Genomic DNA, 21,154 nt, shown 5'->3' with positions numbered 1-21,154 from the left:
AAAACACTTTTTCTTATTAATTTTGGTGCGTAGAATCCAAAACAGTTCGTACTTTTTCGATTAGACTTCTCAATCAAAAGCTATGAACTAAAAACCAATTTCGAAAGAAAATACAAAGGGCTGTAACTTTTGAACTAGTAGCCCAATCTTGGAACTGTTTGAAATTATGGATTCTACAGGCCACAGTCTATAAGAAAATTTTTTTCCGGGTCGATCTGAGACAATTTTTTTTCCGGGTCTCAAAAAAAGGCAGTGTATAACCTTCCTTTTTTACCAAAAATCTACTACATCAAAATTTCTCGGGAAAACACTCATTCGTACTTATTAATGGGCGAGCACATAGTTTGATAATGACTACGGTCACACGACTAACATCGGACTTTCTTCTTGCATTCTCTGGAGGAGTGACCAGTTTTCAAGCATCTGAAGCAAGCTTTTCTGAAGAAAGGAAGAAAACCGTTTCGCTATTAAAATGTGCCTGTTTTAAAATAAATTGATTGCTGTTTAATTTCCTTGTCGTTTTTTAAGAAAATTTAATCCGATAAAGCAGAGAATTAGGCTATGCAAAACATTCTTCCAATCACTTAGTTTTCCATTGCGAAAGAAAACCGCCTAATTGAATGCACTTGTTTTCAAATAAGTTGATGCATGATAAGTCAATAAAAATAAAAGTATAATAGTTCTTTATGGCCCTCGATTTCGAACCTCCGCATAAATATAAAAGAAAAACATTTCAAACATGAATCTTACGATTCATTTCGATGAAGGCACTTTAACCCAAAACCCTGAGGAATATGTATAGCAATGGAAAAATGTAATCGACCTCCTCTAAAATAAACAAAAGCAGTATGGAATAAATTAGCTTATCTAAAAATAATTATGACATACTGGATCTTATCATCTTTATCGTTTCATGGTGCAAGTAGTTAATCGAGTATTGCTGAAAGTGTATGTACTATGAAAACAGTGCTAGCCTTCTTCGCGATAAGCGTCGTATACGCTCACGCTGTGTTTACAGGTATTTTATTATTTCTTCGCGTATGCCTAACTTGAAGGCAACTTTTAGGTTATTACTGGAGAGATTACGATGCGTCCTCCATACCCTGTGATGCAATACAAGGTGGAACGGATAGCTACGGGCATTACACTTACATTGGTCTAATTGCTCTATCAGATCCAGGTAGTTTAGACCTACCCGACATGGTTTCCGCTACAATTTATAAAGGTGATAAATACGCTTACTCAGCCTATCACAGTCGACTATTCAAAAGCGATAGAGGGGTCAAAGTAAAATACACAGAGAGTACTAATTTATTTCTCATGCAAAGTTTTAGATTCTGTGCAGCGCTGATTCCAAGAATGTCCGTTGGTCGAAGTCTCTGGGTAATGGTTGCACTTTGGTGAGGGGTAGCTATAGGTACAGCAAACTACACAAACTACTACATCGGTCGCACAATTTACAACGGCAAAAACGTTACCGGAAGGTTTTCGACGGAGGAACTGACCCTTTACGTGCCTTGGACGCCTGAGCCACTGAGACTTAAAACGTTCAAGGAGTATGAGATGTTGATGTACTGCAATAGTGAGGATCTTACAGTTCGGAGGGTGCCAGTCGTATAAAATTAAACAATTCAAAAGAACCCTATTTTTTTATCGTAAAATATCTAAATCAAAAGCTTCGCTCCGAGAGAAAATAAAATACGCAATCAAAGTGCGATAAGTGCGATATTAACATTAAAAGAGCAGAAAAGCGCGAAAACCCAATTGTAAATAGCGGGTTGGAGTGCGAAGCTGACGTCTTATTAAAATTTCAATAGGTCATTTACGCTTATACCTACACGTAATGTTAAAAGCTCAATAATTGCATGTCAACTTGTCAACTGGAACAAAAAAAAGATTAGTTCGTTAAAGAAATGGGGATATGCATGGAAAACAAGTCGTCTCTACCTAACTTTGTTAACATTTATTGCCTCTTTCGCAATCAATTAAGTGCGGGTAGCATTTGTGGTCGCGTTTACTATTGACCGATTGGCCGAATAATTTAATAAAATTCCCTCCAGGTTGTTAATGAAAGAGTGTCGCGAGTTTTACCAGTGCTGATGATAATTGCCATTAAATTGTCTGATTTACAGCTACCAAATGCTAGTAGGATGTTAATTTACAAATTAATTCATGTTTTTTAGCAATTCATTAACTCAACATCAGACACATAATATGTAATACAATGTGCGAAAAAATACCAAAGAATACTACTGTAGAATAACATCAACTACTAAGCCTCCTCTCTCGTTTCAACGACAGTGGCTACTATACGCTGGGGTATTCAGATGTTATCCATACTAATAACCGGCAAGTTTGGGGCTACTCCATGCAGACGGATGCAATCAGCTCTTGGAGTAAGTAACCGAAGATTTGTGTAGGGAATACTCTTTTTCCATCAACCCGAAAAAAACGAAAGTAGTTCTCTTCACAAGAAAAAGAGAGATAGAGAGGTTTCAAACTCCCCTGGTATTCCAAAAACACCTCCATTTTTCAGAGTCGGTGAAATATTGGCGCAGCGGGACGTTGAAGGGGGGGGGGGGTTTCTCGCGGAGGCAGGAGGTTATTGATCTGACAATAGCTCCTCACATGATCGCTCAGCGCAGGTATAAGGACCATATTCGAAGGTCTAAATGAGGATCATGGAGAACCCTCTCTAAGATCCTTCTAAAAGATCCGAGGCAAAAAAAATGGGAACAGTGAGGCTTCCATGCGGCAGATATACGTCTACTGCGGGTGCGGCTTTCACATGTCTCTTGAAAACCCTCATTCCAGGCTCTGGGTACTTCGGACCCACCAAAAGGAGCTACCCGGGTCGATGTAAGGCCGATATGTAATACAATGTGCGAAAAAATACCAAAGAATACTACTGTAGAATAACATCAACTACTAAGCCTCCTCTCTCGTTTCAACGACAGTGGCTACAACGCTGGGGTATTCAGATGTTATCCATACTAATAACCGGCAAGTTTGGGGCTACTCCTCAGACGGATGCAATCAGCTCTTGGAGTAAGTAACCGAAGATTTGTGTAGGGAATACTCTTTTTCCATCAACCCGAAAAAAACGAAAGTAGTTCTCTTCACAAGAAAAAGAGAGATAGAGAGGTTTCAAACTCCCCTGGTATTCCAAAAACACCTCCATTTTTCAGAGTCGGTGGTATATTGGCTTTACACTGTCGTGATAAAGCCAATAATACTATACGGCAACCTACAGGAAGCAGCTAGGAAAGGTTCAGAGATTCGCCTGTCTGGGAGTAGCTGGAGCCATGAAAACCACGTTAACTTTGGCCATTGAAGCAGTTCTGGGACTATATGCTCTACACTTAGCTGTAGAGGCAAAGGCTCGAAAGTCTTCCATACGGCTAAACGTGAAAGGATCACGGCAGCCTTGGGTACGCGCGGATCTGAGAGGAAATCCTCAGATCCGGTCCAGGGTCTGTTCTACAGGGTCCTGGAACCGACGAGGGTGAAGCAACTTAGGCTAAACAGGGTCCTATCTTATATTGAGAGGAACGGTCTTTGAACCTAGTTGCGAAAGAAAGGGTGTAAACACAATGGGCCTTTGGTATGCCTAAGTGCTGCCCGGTCGAGCTCCCCTGTGAATAGATAGAAAGAAATTAACTCATATTACAAAATAGCAAAATAATCTGGTTACTAGGCTTAGTTTGGACGCGGCACGGGAAAGTTCTGCAACTGGACGCACGACATTTCATTCATATAATAATGCTGCGATTTTTAATTACACTAAAGGCATCATTACAATTTCACTCCGGCTATTTCCCTCGCGTAATAAACACCGTAATGAATAAGCAAATAATTACCACACTGAATTCACGTTTTTACTCATAAACCAAATATCAACATCCAACCCATTCCGGGTTACATAAACGTTTACTACCCACTTCGCTCATTACAGAACAAACATCAGATGTAGGTACATATTTCCAAGTTTAATGCCATACAGCAGCATTTCGAGCTCATCTTACGATAATAACATTTTTATCGGCGATATAAAATTAAAGTTTTTATTGACATTCAAAAAATTGAGCCGAGAGCCACTGTTGTATAGTTCTAAAGTAAAAAAGAGGTTTAAGGAGAAAATAGGGAAGTTTTTATTACAGTACGAATTCGTACCCGACGTAATTTTAAAGACTTTAAAAATGAGCTCTTTAAGGATTTAAAAGTCGTTGAAAGTTTGCTTAAAAACAGTTACATGTCTGTTTTATATAAATTTCCGATTTAAGGCATGACTAGACACATCTTTAAAGTTTAAAACTGATGAGTCGCCACAGTTTATTAGCGTCGGATTCGCTCTTCCAAATGAAAAATAATAATTTGCCTAATTTACCCCTCTTTAAGTGAAAATTTGCACCGCCATTTTTCGTGGCTTGTTTCTTTTATGAAAATTTGTACACGCGCGTTCATGACAAGGGCGATTTTGTATGAACTTCAATATGTTTTTTATGTGTTCTTTGTTTTCCAATAGCGTGTCTAATTTACAGTAATAGATAGTGTTTATCTGAGCTCGTTTATCTAAAACACTCACATTTCTACTCTCTCACCTTTTCAGGACATTAAATTAAATTGCACGCTCATAGAACACTTAATGAGAACGGTTAAATGTATTTATAAATTAACGACAAGCTCAATTCACGAAACTCGGGAAGAAACAGAAGCTTTTTCACTCATATCCCTTTCATTCCTCGATACGTTTTATTGTGTCTGAAAATGGAACCATGTCTCTTTGGAACGGTACCATGCTCGCCTTTTTCAAGATTTCTTAACGTTTTTCACAAGGGTAGGTCAAGATATTTATGAATAAATAATAAAGGCTTTGGTTTGCCTGTTCATTTTCATAACATTGCATTTCATGCATTAATTCTTTCCACCCTTGTATTTCCACTAGTTTCTAGAGCCGGACTGCTTGCAAATAGCTTACAGGGGAAAATGTACGATGTCCTCAAAAAGGTACCTATTCGAAACACATGTGATTTCCATTTCCTTAAAAAAGAAGACAACAGACTAAACACGATTTAATCCACTAACAAGATGCGGCGACTATCTGTCCACTCATCCGTTACAAACTATTTCTGCAGTATTCGATTACCTTACTTTATTCGATTACAAAAATTCGAGGATTTTAAACGCCTTTATTTAAGAGTCCATAAATACGTGCAGTCCTCTAGAACAGTGTAGACGGTAGAGTTCTTAAAAATATATTTGGAAGACACCTAATTAGAAAGTCTGCAAAGCAGTGGCGCAACCAAGGGGGGTGCTTTGGGGCTAAAGCACTCCCCAAAATTCTAAAGAGAATAAGTGCTTACACATAGACAAGAAGTGGACAAATGAAATGAATTCGATGTTCCTGTTGTCTTAGCGTCAGGGTGTATCCAAGAACTTTCTAAATCCTTTTAAAGACATGCTCATTCATTAAGCGGCAGAGCAAAGCGATGCAAGCTTTATAGGGGAGACGATGGTGTCCGTCTGTCCGTCCGTGAATACGACAACTGTCAAACGCTTGGACCGATTTGGTTAAAACTGTTGACATTTGACCTATATGCCACATGTAATAAACCTATTGAAAATGGGTCAAATCCAATGACCCCGTAGGGTCACACTGAGGTGCTCTGCCACTTTTTTAGATGCTCTTTGGCGGTTTATTCGTTTCGATTCGGAAAGTCAGTAGTTCCTCGCCAGTATACAGCTTCTAGATATTGTTCCCTAAACGCACAGCACAGCATACTTTTCCAAACATCATAACATTGCATTTCATGCATTAATTCTTTCCACCCTTGTATTTCCACTAGTTTCTAGAGCCGGACTGCTTGCAAATAGCTTACAGGGGAAAATGTACGATGTCCTCAAAAAGGTACCTATTCGAAACACATGTGATTTCCATAATATCGGTTATATAGCAATTTCACATTGTCTGAATTTCATGAGTATTTCTGGTAGACGGTTCCAAAAAAGCAGGTCCTGTCATTATTTTGGAATTCAGACTTGAGCCATGTATTCTACCTGCAGCGTCAGAAATCAAACGAAGTCTCGTTCCAAAGTGAGGTCAGTAAAATTCCTTTTTCCTTTCTATCTTCATTTCATCAGAAGATACCTTTTTTAAATATCCTTTCTCAATTTGACTCCAATATTTCCTTACAAAGTATATATTTTAATCCATCATCCTTTCCAGATATTAGCCTCTTTCTAGCAATTCCACCGTTTTCTCGTGCTTTTTATATTCATCTTTCCACAACCTGTCTTTATTCCTTTTTGCTGTGTTTTCCATGATTTTTTGCGCCTTTTTATCCTCCGAAGGTCAAGTTATCTTTATAGATTTTTACCCCAAAATCTTCTATTGCAAAGCTTCGCTTCACTATCTCATGTAAGGTTCCTAAATCTTCTGTTTTTTCTTGGATCTTTCTAAAATGTCTGCCCTATCAGCATAGATATCTTGGAATCTTCACATTCTACCAAGGCACATATTTACAGAAACCCATCGTTTTTATTGTTCTCTTCTGACACTTATTCCTGGTATTTTTTTTCTAAATTACCCATTTTCGGCAGTGTTTGTCTAGTCTAGTCTAGTCTAGATAGTGACTCCTTCTGATTTCTTTCCGCATAGGTGTCCAATCATCTCCGCAGGTTCTTCTGCGCCTCTTTTTCTATCCCTGATGTTTTCGTGTACTTATGATGTCTCCCTTTACATCCGTTCATTCCACATTTGTATTCAAACATAGAGCGTTTTTTGAGTACAATTTCTCGTTTTTCTTCCACAAATGAATTTCTCGCATACATAAATCTTGTATTCTAGCCATTTCTGCAAATATTTTCCCAATTAACTCTTTGTCCGTTTCTTCATGTAGTCTTATGAAGAGAAACCAATCTTCGGGATTTCCGTAGAAATAAGGTACATCTCTTCCATGTACCATAGCATCATGTGCTTAAATAGTGCTAAAAAGACTTGTTTAAAAGTGCCTTTATGGGCCTCAATAGTTTTTGAAGGTTTTTACTAAAAGGCTTTAAGGGTCTTATATATTTAGCATCTAAGAATCTTCCAGAAGCCTTTCGGGTCCTCAAAATTCTAACCCCTCATTGACAACCGAGCCTTTGAAACTTTTTATGAGTCTTGGAGAGCCTTCAAAATTGATAATGGGTCTATAAGAATCTTTAACAGCTTTCAGACACTAAAAAAACGTTAGGAACATTTAACAGTGGAGCCTTTAACATTTTAAATGTATTTCTTAGTATGTAGGCATCTATATGGGTCTACAAGAGGTTTTTAGTCATTTAATGGCCATAACCTTTAAGACCCGAACTTTGAAAAGCCTCTAAGGCCCTTACGGAGCTTTTATAAGTTGTAGTGTACTTAACCCCCAGATTCTTCGCAAACTTCATTCAATTAAAGGTTAAAGGAACATTTGAAGTGGGTTCTGGACCGCGCATAAATTTCGCAGGTTACCCGCTTATCTTGCCAGATCATAACAAAGTTAAATCAAAATATTAAAGAAAAGTAACAACACAGCCCACGTGTTGTAAGGACACGAATAGACGAAATGAGTAAGACATATGATTTCGAATAATTAATTATTTGTTAAGTTGCAGACCTACAGATACAGAAAAGTGGAAAAAATTTGGAAATTCGAAGTATCATGTGATAACTAAACATTCTTTCGCTAATGACTACCAAACTGACAACACAGACGAAACCGAAAAGCAAATAACTTTGCGTCAGCATCCTGCACTAATTGTCAGTTTTCCCTAATTTTCCTCGAGCGGTTTCGACAAATAGCGAAATTGTTATATGTGTGATGAATGAATGGAACTTTCTTACATCTGTTTGATGTCGGTCGTCTGTTGATAGCGCGCGTGTAAGCAGTTTCCAATTTTCTTTTTCCAGATGGGGTAGTTTTTGCAAGTACAAGAAGGAAGTGGTCAATGTGACATAAATCAGGGTAGAGTTGACAGGCACTGGGGTTCTTTGTCGACTCATCAATATTAAAATTAGTAACCCCTACATATTGTACTTGTTCACACCCTATCTGCTGTAAATGTATTAAGTACCTACAGCAGAAGTTACAACTGAATTGGAAATCATTGTAAATCGCACAAATTGAGTAAATATTCTATTGCTATTCTGTAGTTTACTATGAAATAACAGGACGAGGCATTAAAATTACAGGAAATATTTGCGTCTTGTGCGATTTCTAAATGCTAACTTTTGAAAACTACAATTTGGCAGATAGGCAGTTTAGAGCCAGATTATTTCAAGAAAGAACAAGAAGCGACGATATTACAAAACATGAACATGAAATAAGAACGAGAAGTGAAGATTACTAAAGAAGGTAAACCACAGTTAAAGTAAGAGAAGACGAGCATTTAGGAAGAAGTTGAATTAGCTCAGTATTACAAGTTGCGGAGTGAAGAAGAATCTGATGAAGGCAAAGTAGAAGTTGAAGAAATAGAGAAGTTACTGAAGATGCGCGAAGAGATTAATGAAGAAATGAAACCCAAAGGAGAAATTAGTCAGGAAATTAGAAGTAAAGATAAAGTGATAATTTTTGCAACCGGATTTTTGAATTAAAGGATAGACAGACAGAAGAATAAATCAGCAATAGCAATAAGAAGGAGAAAAATTAGTTATGAAAACAAAGGAGTGAAGAAACATTTTAAGAATTTTAAGCAAGAAGATTTATTTGAGGACCCAGATCAGAAAACCTTAGAGAACTTTATCAACTAGAATGAAAAGGAAAAAATATGATATTGTGAAGTGGCGGCGAAAGAAACAGATCGAATAGGTTAGATTTTGACATTAAATTGCTTAGGAGTTTAGGATTGTAGCATTTTTTGGACGTTGCCATTTTTGGGTTATAGGTTTAGAAGTTTTGATGAGGTTAAGGGGTTTAGATTTTGATTAGGATTTTTTAGAATTCTTAGTTACATTTTTTAATTTTTTAGGGAAAACTCCCGTTACTTCTAAAGGCCGGTCAGTATAGGCTTTTCGTATAGCGCCCTTTTTGAGCCAAAATAAATCAATCAGCCTTCGGAAAAACCGAGCTTAGAAGAAGAAGAAGAAGTTAGTTAGTTTTAAAGCGACCTTTAGTGCCCAGTGTATTATCAAAAGAAACCCCTGAATTTGTGACCAGTATTTTCGTTTTGTGGAATCAAATCGAATTCCATTAAATCTCATTATAAAGGAACCAAATTCAGAGGCTATCCATGAATTAATGTGTCACCGTAAAAGAAAATCAAATTGCGTTTAAAGTGTAAATTATTAGCGTTTCAATTTCAAATTATTGAGCGATTTACCCTCGGATTTACCATTAGTAAAAGAGATGGCCACCTCAACTTAGAATTTAACTATTCAAATCTATGCCAGGTGGAATTTTAGTCTCTAGACCAGTCCATAGATCAAGTAGATGCATCCCTAAACGTCTTTGATATTTTCCGTTGTTGTCATTGTGCTGGACAGTACAAGATTCAAAGAACTCTTTTCGTAGTAACCATTTCAGCTAAAGGAGGTTCTCTTACTAGGGAAGTAAAAAGGTAAAGTTGATAGAGAACCGATAGAAGACACTTACTGCCGTATTTAAACAATCTTTAACAAATCTTTGCAGAGACACTCACAAACTGTATATCCTTCATTCTTTCTGGAAAGTCCACTATCCAAATTTGTCGGTAAACTTATTTCGAAATCCTGGTAATACTGCCAAAAGAACCATAAAAGTTTCTTAAAGACCATTTAGGTTTCACCGGAAATCTTCATGAAAACCTATTTAGAAACCTCTCCCGTATATAAAAATCTGTTTTTTTTTAATTTTACTCTTACAGATATCTTAAAAAAAACTTCAACTCCAAGGAATAAGAAATTAAAGGAGGGCGCCACCGTGAATTCACCGTTTCAGAATATGTCTGATGCCGGGTAAAGTAAATAAATGTAACCCGAATTTGGGTACCTAATTAGAATGATTGTGTTAAGTAAATGAACTAAATTCGTTCAATGATGCTTTGAGTGGCAAGCGCATAATAAATCGCTTGCGTCTACATGCGCACGTAAATATTTACGTTAGGGGTGGGATCTGTTTTTTCCAATGTTTTATTCATCCGTACAAGCCCGTCTCTTCAAAAATTGATCAGCTCACGGAAAGAACGCTGACTTTTTTTCTCAAAACGCTTTCCGTGTCTAATCGATAATATGTAACAATTGTATTTGATGCAATTATCATAAATAATTCGAACATCGATAACTTTAGGCACGCGAGCGTTGCGGACCTAAACGAATTTAATTGGTATTGATAGTAAAATCCGTTTCCTTTATAAAATGCGATTATGGATAATTAGTAATCCATGTTGCCTATATAAAAGTTCACTCAGGGAATTTAATTTTGTCCTCTCTTCGAAAGAGAATGAGACTTCTTTATTACTTTAAATGATTGATTACGGTTCGTTTAGCTTGACTTTTTCTCTTTTTCCAATTACCTCTTTCAATATAAATTTAGAAATCGGAAAACTTTTAAAATATTAATCCCGGTTAAAAGCCCACCGTGTATTACGACCGTTTGTTTTGATTAATTAAATCCGTGCCCGTTTAAAATTAGACGGGCTCAATCGGCGATATTGGCCCAGTTGGGCGGTTTCGAAAAAGGGGTATGTAATTAGAGTTTGCACGAAATACTGGCATAATTGCACGCCGTAACATGCAATAGAGGGTAAATTACGGACCGATTCAAGTAAGGGTAGTCAATCAGTGGCGGTAAACGGGTCCGTAACCGGCACATTCGTAACCAACATCCGTATAATGGAGGGCCGAATTGCAGTGGATCGAAGACGGCTGCGACTGCAGACGCCACAGCCTACTGCATATTTCAGTAGCCAAGTTCTTACACCACGTTGAGCCCTCGCATGGAAAGTTCGAGGAAGAAAACCCGTTAATGTGTCGCATTATTGCTTTTGCGAGTGCGAACAGGCGCCGGCTTCAATTAATTATGTCCAGACAAAAAAGCATTTGCGGTTTAAAGCTTTAATTTTTTTGTTTTGCGAAAGTTTGGGGGTGTTCAAGTGTTTTTCCAACGTGAAAGCGAAATATTTCATTAATATTACTCGCCCCGGCGTAATTAACAATCATTTTTAAAACGCCTATGTGTGGATTACAAATTTTCGATGAAAAATGAAACTCTTTTGTTAACAGCGCCGAAATTATGTACCCTAAATAACTTACAAATTCCTGCAGGGCGTCGTAGAAAAAATTTAATACACGCCACCACCACGACCCCCGAACGAAACGCGGTTAGGTAATAAAAACAAAGTTGAGCTTAATTGTTGGTTATTAAAAAACAAAGTGGTTGATTAAATGAGCAGTAAGAGAAAAAGTTATTGTTTTGTAGGACGCACGTGATGTAAGCTCGAGAGCTTTTTTGCATTCAAATGCAAACTACGCAATTTACAGCCAACGCAGCGAAAATACGATTGTTGAAGTTTTCCAGAAATCAACCACGAAAGTACTTCTCAGGCCAAATTTAGATTGTAGGTATCAATTAATCTCATCGCGACGTTTAAACCCACACTCAATTAAGGGAGGGGTTGCGTTAATTTCTGCGCCTCTCGCAAATCTCGGCGACTCTTTTGTCATACATTTTTCAAGCACGTAACCGATCTGTAAAACTATAAATTAAACATGTCTCTAAATGTAAAGTAATCCGATTTAGTAAAATTTACTGTTTTTAATTAAAGGGATTCCGTATGGGATGCTTGCCAAACGTATTCTTTGAGCCTTTGAGCTTTTGCATTTTACATACCTGCACGTTAATCATTCAAACAATTGCCACTCTCTTGCAGATTGGCAATTAAGTGCCTTTTGGGATTCGACTGCACTTATAACGAGGAAAATTCTACGTTTATCTGACAAAAATAAGAAGTAAGAGTAGTTGATCAAAACGCATATAATGAGTAGAAGAATAGAATCCTATATAAGCTCGGCTTATATTGGTTGTTAGTTTTCCACTATAATCCGGATCCGGGTTTCAATTATGCTTTTATCACTTCCCTTTAGCCTGCAATGGGCTGTCTAAATAGTGATTAAAGAGAAAATCGTTTAATGTTCATCGAAATGATCAAAAAGTCGGTCAGTCCAAATAAGGCAGATGTAGTATAATGTTGGAGAAGTTTGTTATGTTAAAACTTAACGTAGGTACATACACAAATAGTTCTCAATCGTCCACGTACAAGACAACTACACTGCAATTTAAATTACAAGTTTCAGCTCTCCCAATTATGGTAGAGGAGGGCATTAGAGAAATTTATCTTACAAGTATCAGTTCTCATCTACTTTCAGTGTAAAATTAAGAAAAGAAATCTTCAATTTCGATTTGTTTAGCGTCCTACAGAGCAATGCTTTTCAGAACAATCTGAAAATAAGTTGCTGCAGAATTTTAGTCAAATTAGAAATATCTTTAGAAAACCTCCTAGACTTCGAGGAGCCATTAAAGATTAGTCATCGACGATAAAGGATGAAGGCAGATGTGACATAATCTTTCCCGGAAATATGAACACTTGGGTTTACTATTTAAGCATATCGAATTGCGTTTCAAGACGGTTACAACTCCATGCGCTTGTGTTATGTTATAAATTGTAAGTGATAAATAATATTTTAACTGCTATAAATTAATCCATTAAGACTGTTAATCATTTTATTGTTAGTTAATAGTTAATAAATAAAACACGTAATTACATTTACGTTACACTGGTGTCAAGTGTCGGCTTATTATCTCGGAAACTACTGGATCTAGACACACATTAAGTTAAAATCGTCAAAATCTGAAAAAAAAGTCCAAAATTCTGCAGTTTTTTCGATTTTTGACATTTGCGTTCAGCGCTCCAGGTCATAAACTTGGATTATTCATTGGGCCAACACCATAAACGAATCAGCAAAAAATCTGACGCATGGTACCTCCCCTTTCAGGTGACAAGGTTACTTGGTTTAATGGAGATTTAGTATTATCTCATCAAATAATGTAATCAACATTGAATCAGTACTGATTGATTGATGAAATTTGCTTGCTCAACTACAGGGGACACCACAGCAAAAGCTAGGAACGTAAATAGGAACGTAAATAAAAGATGAATTAGATGCACTTATAGTTATAACGATCAAGACTAACAATATTTGAAACTTAAACAAACAAGCATAAACTGTGTACAACTCGAAATAGCTTAAGAAATGATTGGGTTATAAGGGGATGAGGCTCTTTACACATAAACATTTAAAGACCGCCTGACATACATTCAAAATCCCCCGACACTCCATTCTGCAGGTATTTGCACTGAAAACTTCGACCTCACCAATAGATGTCTCGTCCAGTCGATTCATTTTGCCTGTGAGAGTACTTTCCTCCGACAAACCGTTTTCGAGATATTGGCTCTTAAAGTTTTGAAATCACCAGATGTCCTAATAGCTCTTTGTGAGTACCCTCTTCCGACAATCCGTTCTTGAGGTATAAAGGAATATACCCGATCACGATAAGGGGTCAAGGAGAAGGACTGTGGTTGGTAGAAATTAATTCCTTTCGTTGAGACCTTTCATTAGAGTACCATGAAGGATAAAACCAGTACCGCTGCCCCCCCCCCCGCCCTCCAACCCCCTATTTTGGTCAGGGGTCAGAAAGTCAGCAGTAGCTGGTATAGAAAACGGTTCCTTTCTTTGAGACCTTTAATTAGAATACCATGAAAGATAAAATTAATTTCTAACCCCTCCCCCCCTCAGACTCCGTCACCAACTGATCTCGCAAAAGAGTCGCGCGGGAAAGTTATACCTTGTACAAACCAATTTATTTTGATGAGACCTTTCATTAGAATACCATGAGAGGTAGAATCTGAGACCAATTGGTTGTCGTATGTAAAAGTTATACACGTTTTACTTTAAAAAAATAGAATCTCATGAAATAATGCATGCCCCCCCCCCCCTTAAGACAACGATAATTGATGACACACCTATAGGCTACCTACTGAAAAAAATTCCAGGACTCTAGGACCATTCCCCTAGAAGTAGTTCAAACGGACGGACAACACGCAAACAATAGCACATTTTTTTAGTTTAAAAAATGCGCTAAAAAGTATTCCGTATGATTCACAAAGCTAACGAGTTACATGATTGGAGCAGGGAAATCACGAATCACATTAGTAACAAGACGTTATAAGGTTCTCTGCCCTTAAGTCACTACCAAAGGATTCAAAAACGGTAGGTTAATATTTTATGACAACAATTTGCAAACGGCAAACCCTTTCTCAAGATGAATCGTAAATTATCCAAATGTGATTTAGACTCGGATTTAGAGGTTGATTGGTCTCTGATCACAACAAATATTATCAACATTAAATCTATTGCTGTGTAAACTGCATGGGGGTGTCGTTTTTTTAGGTTGAAATAATGCCGAAGATGAAAGCGAGCCACCCTGTAGTGAAAAATTTACGTGTTTTCAACGTAATTTTCGGTTTACGCATGGGAATTAGCAGTTGGTAGATCCTGAATGTAAAATGTTTCAATTTATTTGATAGGACCTGGGGGAATTTTGGTAAAAAAGATACAGAATTCGAAAATTTGCTAAATTGTCACTTTAATGTGTGTCAATTTGAACCCCGAATTGAGATCCAGGTAAACAATTCAGGTAAATAATTCAAAGGCTTCATAAAAACTTTTTACTCAGCTATATTCTGCCTTTGAATCTTGGGAGCTTTCGAAGTAATTTACATAGGTACTTTTTTTTAATATGCTTAGGGGATGAACTTTCTTTGAAATCGCTGTAGAAAATGTGTTAGTATTCGAAATTGTAATGAACAGGAAACTGCAGAGTAAAAGAAGAAAATGTAAACCATCCTAAAGTACAAAATTTAAAATGTGGGAAACAACTGAGATTACTACATGTAATATAGAGGGGACTAAAAAGACCAAGAGGTAACAAATACGAGGGAAATATGTAAAGAGAGATAGGAAGAGCTGTGCAAAGCCCTTTATTAAGAGCTGCCTAACTATTTCTGAAAATAGTAATAGAAATAATTTGATACCTTGAAATCACAAGCTTGATAGCAAAAGAGTAATACTCTTATTGGCCTAATGACCAAATACAATAAGAATCATAAAACAAGAAAGGAAAATGATCGTTAACTGTAGTAAACTGGTTGGGTTGGTAGAACAATTTAACATAGAAAACCTATCATACGTAAGCATCCAAGCACGTTACAAGAGCGAAATCTTTCTCTGTATGTTTCTATAGGTTTTCTTTAGAGTTAAGTAAGATATTGGTCAGTAAATATTAAATCATTTTGTTCCACAAGAGGATCCTTACACGATATTTACGCCACTAGCAAAGTTAATAACGAACTAAATTGAACTTGACATCTGACAGATGTTGCTCATAATGCAATGTTTCAAATAAATTCAAGTGTTATTGCATCAAAACCCGCAAAGTTATGAACTCAATTAGAAATTGTTGAAAACTCGCCTAATCCGTTCTCGATAGCCATAGTTGAGGTCACTCAAGACATAAAACAATTATAAGTTAAAACTCGTTAATAGCATTCATTAACGTGATCAATTATTCAACTTAATACGGGAGCCACAACTTCAATTACTCTTTGACATTTCGGTTACACTCAATAGGTAAAGTGGAAAGTTCTCTTTCATCATGCTTTCTAAACTGTAACCTTTACATTAATAAAGAACCCCGATTATACCATTACAGTTAAAACAAACTCTCTTGGCGTCATGGCCCTTTGGGAGTTTAGCAAAACGTATCCAACAATAAGAAAAGGCTTTCTGTTCTTTCGCAATCAGATCAGTCTAATCAATCACATGAAGCTTTAATTATAAGAAAACGAGTTTCTTTCGAAGTGTGACTGGCGAAAAGTAGGTATTTGGTTTTCCAATTGACCCGTGAAACGCATTTTCGCACATCCTATATAAACATAACAAAAGCCCTAAAACAATAACCCTAAATAAATATAAGTAACGCAAACGCGCGGATATTAATTCAATAACAGCACTATATCAGCAAATATTCCCCTTGTAGTAAGTACTTATCTTTGTTTTAGATTACAACTACCCTAAACCGATTAAGAAGACGTCCTGAAATGGAGCTCAAGAGCTGGCGTATGGCTTCGTAAAAACACCCCGTCCCTCTTTGCGAACGGTCCCCAGCCACGAAGTGAAAGCTGTTATTCAACAATGGACTTACTTTTTTGTTGTCTCGGAATTTGAGCCATCCCGATATGATGGTCTGGTCTGGAACTCCTGGAGATTCGGTGTGAAGTGGAAAATCACTGTCCCCGTCTGAGTCTGTCAGTACTTCGGGAGTTTGCTGGCCGATGCTTCTGGCGGGTGAGCTGCAGCACGATTCGGTTAAACGCCGGTTTAGCATCGGTGAATTATATGCACTTTCAGACATGCTGCTGAATTATTAATGGTACCAATCAATTGCAGTAAATTGGACTATATTCCTACGGCTTTTTTTTATAACTAGATTTAGTGGTTGCGTGCCGTTCACTACAAAGGACTGGAAAATAGCGCAAGGAAAATATTCACTGAACACAGTCACGTCTCGAAATTAGTAGTCACTCGTAAAACCCGAGGTGGTTGATATGTACCTACGATATAAAAGATATGTTCACGTAAAAACGGATCCAAAAATCACGAGCATATGTTGTACAAATCTCAAAAGACGCTGATATGAAAAGTGGCCCTATTGTGAAAAGAATCAAACACCGAGATCGCCTGACGAAAGTGCACGGTTTCGACTACAATGACGTATAAAATGATTACGCCTGGAAACGGGCCAGACGCACTCGCTTTTGTGGCGTCCCGACGCGGAATGCGAGCTTTGCGCCTTGACGGCCCTCTCGAGAGACGATACCACGCGCATTACACAAACCCCCGATATACTGGTCAACTATCGCAGAAATGACATGTAACCAAAGATTAAGCTTACGATGCCATAAGTGAAAACGAACAGAAAACATTCCTCTCACGACAGGCGCTGTCAAACAACATTACGTTAAATCGACGTGTATAAGGAAATGCAATTTGCGAATATTTCGTTTTTTGCGGCAAAAAATACGTGCCTTTAACTTCGATCAAAGATTAAGTTAATGCGATTTACACAATCGAGAAATCCAATTTGGTCAAGCCGAAAGTTTGACGGCCCAATTGAAAAATTGGAAGCGTTCGGACAAATGCGAGCTTATGAATCTTGCAAGGAACTCAATCAAGATGGGCCTGTTAACGCTTAAAACAAACATTTTGATGGATCGTAAAAGCCACGAGTTTTATCTAAGCCTCTTATGTCAAAGTGAAAGTGATGAATCGCAGAAAAGTGATTACATAATCGAAGGAAAAACCGCACAACGTCGTAAAATGAAGTACTCGGTTTTGGACGTTGTCATAATCGCCTCCAGTTAAGGTGTCAAAAGTGTGTAGAATCGAATTTTCCGTTTATAGGGCGAACACGTGAAGCACTGCTCAATTCAATTCCAAATGTTGAAGAACCCCAAAATAAAGCTTTTTGGGCTGGCTTACATGCAATTTAGTATACAGTGACAGTAAATAATAAAAGTGTTTTCCCGAGAAATTTTGGTGTAGTCGATTTTTGGTAAAAAAGGAAGGTTATACACTGCCTTCTTTTGAGGCCCGAAAAAAAAATTGTGTCAGATTGACCCGGAAAAAATGTTCCTATAGAATGTGGCCTGTAGAATCCATAATTTCAAACAGTTCCCAAATTGGGCCACTAGTTCAAAAGTTACAGCCCTTTGAATTTTCTTTCGAAATTGGTTTCTAGTCTATAACTTTTGATTGAGAAGTCTGATAATAATAATAATAATAATATGATTTATTGCCCAACAGAATCAAATTCCAATTATAGGACAATTACTAATCTAAGAAAGCACAATAACTAAATATACTAATATCTTAACCGCTAACCTAATAAAAACCAAATTAAACGATATTAAACTTAAACAAGATTAAAAATAAGATTTAAAATATTCCATCAATCTTTTAAGATCAGATACTGAGCAAGTGTTAATGTCACACATATTAGCAATTTTGTTAAAGTTGCTTACCATAACAAATATAGGTGATTTACAAAGTACGTTTGTATTGGCCTTAGCACAAGTGAAAGTATATACATTACGAGCCGAAGAACGTGGCACATGAAACCGAATAAGGGTAAGAAGAGATGGACAATCTAGGTTATTGTGTAACAAATTGAAGAGAAAGTTAAGGTTTGACAGAGTTCTGCGAACTTCTAAGGAATGTACCTGAAATCGAGATAACAGTAGTTGATGATCAGTACCAATTGCGGGATAAACTCTGTCCAATTTAAACGATAAAAACTTCAGAAACTTACGCTGCACTGCTTCCAGGGTTGTTTTTATGGCAGTCATAGTAAGGATACCAAATAAGAGAACCATACTCTAGTTTGGATCGCACATAAGCAGCATATAGAGATTTGATAGCAAAAATATTGGAAAAATCACGACAATTTCTGATAATAAAGCCAAGCATTTTTAAAGCAGAAGCAATAGTCACCGATATATGTTCCGAAAAGGAAAGTTTAAAATCAAATATAATACACAAATCCGTGACCGATGTACACCGTTTAAACTGAATATCATTAAATTGATAAGGATGTAAAGGAGGTTGAGATTTTCTTGAAAACGAAACTACTTTGCATTTAGACATGTTTAAGTGAAGGTTGTTTTTTGAACACCATTGACCAAGTTTATTTATTTGTGTTTGGAGGTAAACGCAATCATCATTACTATAAATGGATGTAAAAATTTTTAAATCGTCAGCGAATAATAAGGTGTTACAGGAAAGTAGAGAAGGCAAATCATTTATGAAGATTAAGAACAGTAGGGGACCGAGGTTAGATCCTTGCGGAACTCCTGACGTAACCACAGCAGAGTCAGATATGTAATTTTTGTATTGCACACGTTGTAGTCTACCACTAAGGTATGATTCGAACAGTCGGAGAAGCGAAGTAGAGAAACCAATTTTGTCCAATTTGCTCAGCACCAAGTTGTGCTGCTCTACTTTGTCAAATGCTTTGGAGAAGTCAGTAGGTATATATTACATCCACTTGACCCTGATTATCCAATACTTCCGAAGCAAACTGTGTAAAGCAAGACAGATTTGAGATAGTTGAACGATTTTCCATAAAGCCATGCTGATCTGGGGAGATATAATTTCGAATTTGGGGATAGATTCGCGAATATAATATCTTTTCTAGTATTTTGGCAAAGTTGGAAAGTATACTAATTGGTCTGTAATTGCATATTATAGTTGGGTCATCATTTTTAAACACCGGGCAGATGCGAGCTTCCTTCCAACAGTTAGGGAACGCCGAAGTTTTAAGAGAAAGGTTAAATATTATGAGTAACGGATATATGAAGGCATCTGAAAATTCCTTGACAAGGCAACTGGGGATTTGATCGGGACCTGTAGTCATTTTAGATTTCAATTTAGACATAGAAGACATAATTTCTTCGGTTGATATGCTTGTAATATTAATAATAGGCATATTACTTACATTTGGGGTGCAAGAAGGTAGGTGCTCACCCAAGGGAGCATAGACACTGCAAAAATAATCCTTGAATGCGTTTACAATTGACTGAGGTGTATTAAAAGTACAATCATTAAGAAACATTTTACCTGGAATTCTAGAAGTACCCCTTTTATTGTGAAAGTATGACCAAAATCGTTTAGGATCTTTGCTGATTGAGTATTCAATACTGCTAACATAATTTTTATAGGATATAGAGGACATCATTATAATCTTAGATCGAAGTCTTTTGAATTCAGCATACGCAAAGTTACTTTTAGAGTTCTTATATTTATTGAAAAAATAATTTTTAAGCTTGAGGTTCTGTATGATTTCCGTAGTAAACCAAGGTGGGTAAGATAACTTTTTCCTAGATCTAAATTTAGGGACATGTATATCAAAAATCGAATAAAGTACACTATAAAAATTTGAACAGGCAACATTAACATCACTGATCGAAAAAGTACGAATTGTTCTGGATCCTACGCAACGAAATTAATAAAAAAAAGTGTTTTCCCGAGAAATTTTGGTGCAGTCGATTTTTGGTAAAAAAAGGAAGGTTATACACTGCCTTTTTTTGAGGCCCGAAAAAAAATTGTCTCAGATCGACCCGGAAAAAATTTTTCTTATAGAATGTGGCCTGTAGAATCCATAATTTCAAACAGTTCCAAGATTGGGCTACTAGTTCAAAAGTTACAGCCCTTTGAATTTTCTTTCGAAATTGTTTTCTAGTCCATAACTTTTGATTGAGAAGTCTGATCGAAAAAGTACGAATTGTTTTGGATTCTACGCACCTAAATTAATAAGAAAAAGTGTTTTCCCGAAAAATTTTGGTGCAGTCGATTTTTGGTAAAAAGAGGAAGGTTAAGTATTCAAATACTATGCGAAGTATTCGAATACTAAATATTTGTGAAAGTATTTGAGTTATAAATACAAATACTGCTTCCATAAAAGTGTTTAATTACAAAGTATTTGAATACTTTAAAGGATTTGAATACTAAAAAGTATTTACAAAATCGAATACTGCCCAGCTCTGGCTTAGGTTAAAATCAAGTTTTGGAAACAATGGGTCAGGTAAGCAGGTCCTAAGATTCTGAGAAAGGATGAAATACACAGACTGTGACTCGTCTTTGGTGCAATAAAATCTTTCTGTTAAGAACAAGGTGGAAAATTACATGCTCTTGTAAGGCAAATTCGAAAAATATGTGGAAATCAGTGAATCGCAACTCATATATCACACATAGATTCTAAACCGAAGAGTTTTTATTAGCCTCCGAGATAGATAACTCGCCTCTCGTTCGGGGTTTCAAACCTCCAGTTGATCATGATTATTACAAATGATTTAGACCACGTAATCAAAACACACAACAAATTTAGCAAACCAAAAATTAACGCAATTTGAAGCAAAAGGTTAACGGTATCAAACACATGAATCTGCACTAAGGTTAAAAAAGTCAACTTCAAATTCAAAGATTGAAGCTCACGAAAAATGCTACATAAAAAATAAAATTAAGTAATTGTCATCGGCACAA

General features: G+C 36.8%; 1 protein-coding gene across 1 annotated transcript; it reads left to right on the top strand.

The window, feature by feature from the left end:
- The first annotated feature begins 907 nt into the window (after positions 1-907).
- LOC116178653 lies at positions 908-2,293 on the top strand. The gene is made up of 3 exons (XM_031498220.1): positions 908-1,018; positions 1,067-1,287; positions 1,335-2,293. Exons 1-3 carry the CDS (start codon positions 958-960, stop codon positions 1,527-1,529), a joined length of 477 nt encoding a protein of 158 aa, XP_031354080.1. The 5' UTR covers positions 908-957; the 3' UTR covers positions 1,530-2,293.
- The last annotated feature ends 18,861 nt before the right edge of the window (positions 2,294-21,154 follow it).

This window comes from Photinus pyralis, unplaced genomic scaffold (assembly GCF_008802855.1).
Source record: "Photinus pyralis isolate 1611_PpyrPB1 unplaced genomic scaffold, Ppyr1.3 Ppyr1.4_LG8, whole genome shotgun sequence".
Lineage (NCBI taxonomy): Eukaryota > Metazoa > Arthropoda > Insecta > Coleoptera > Lampyridae > Photinus > Photinus pyralis.
This window is presented reverse-complemented; position numbering and strand designations above follow the sequence as displayed.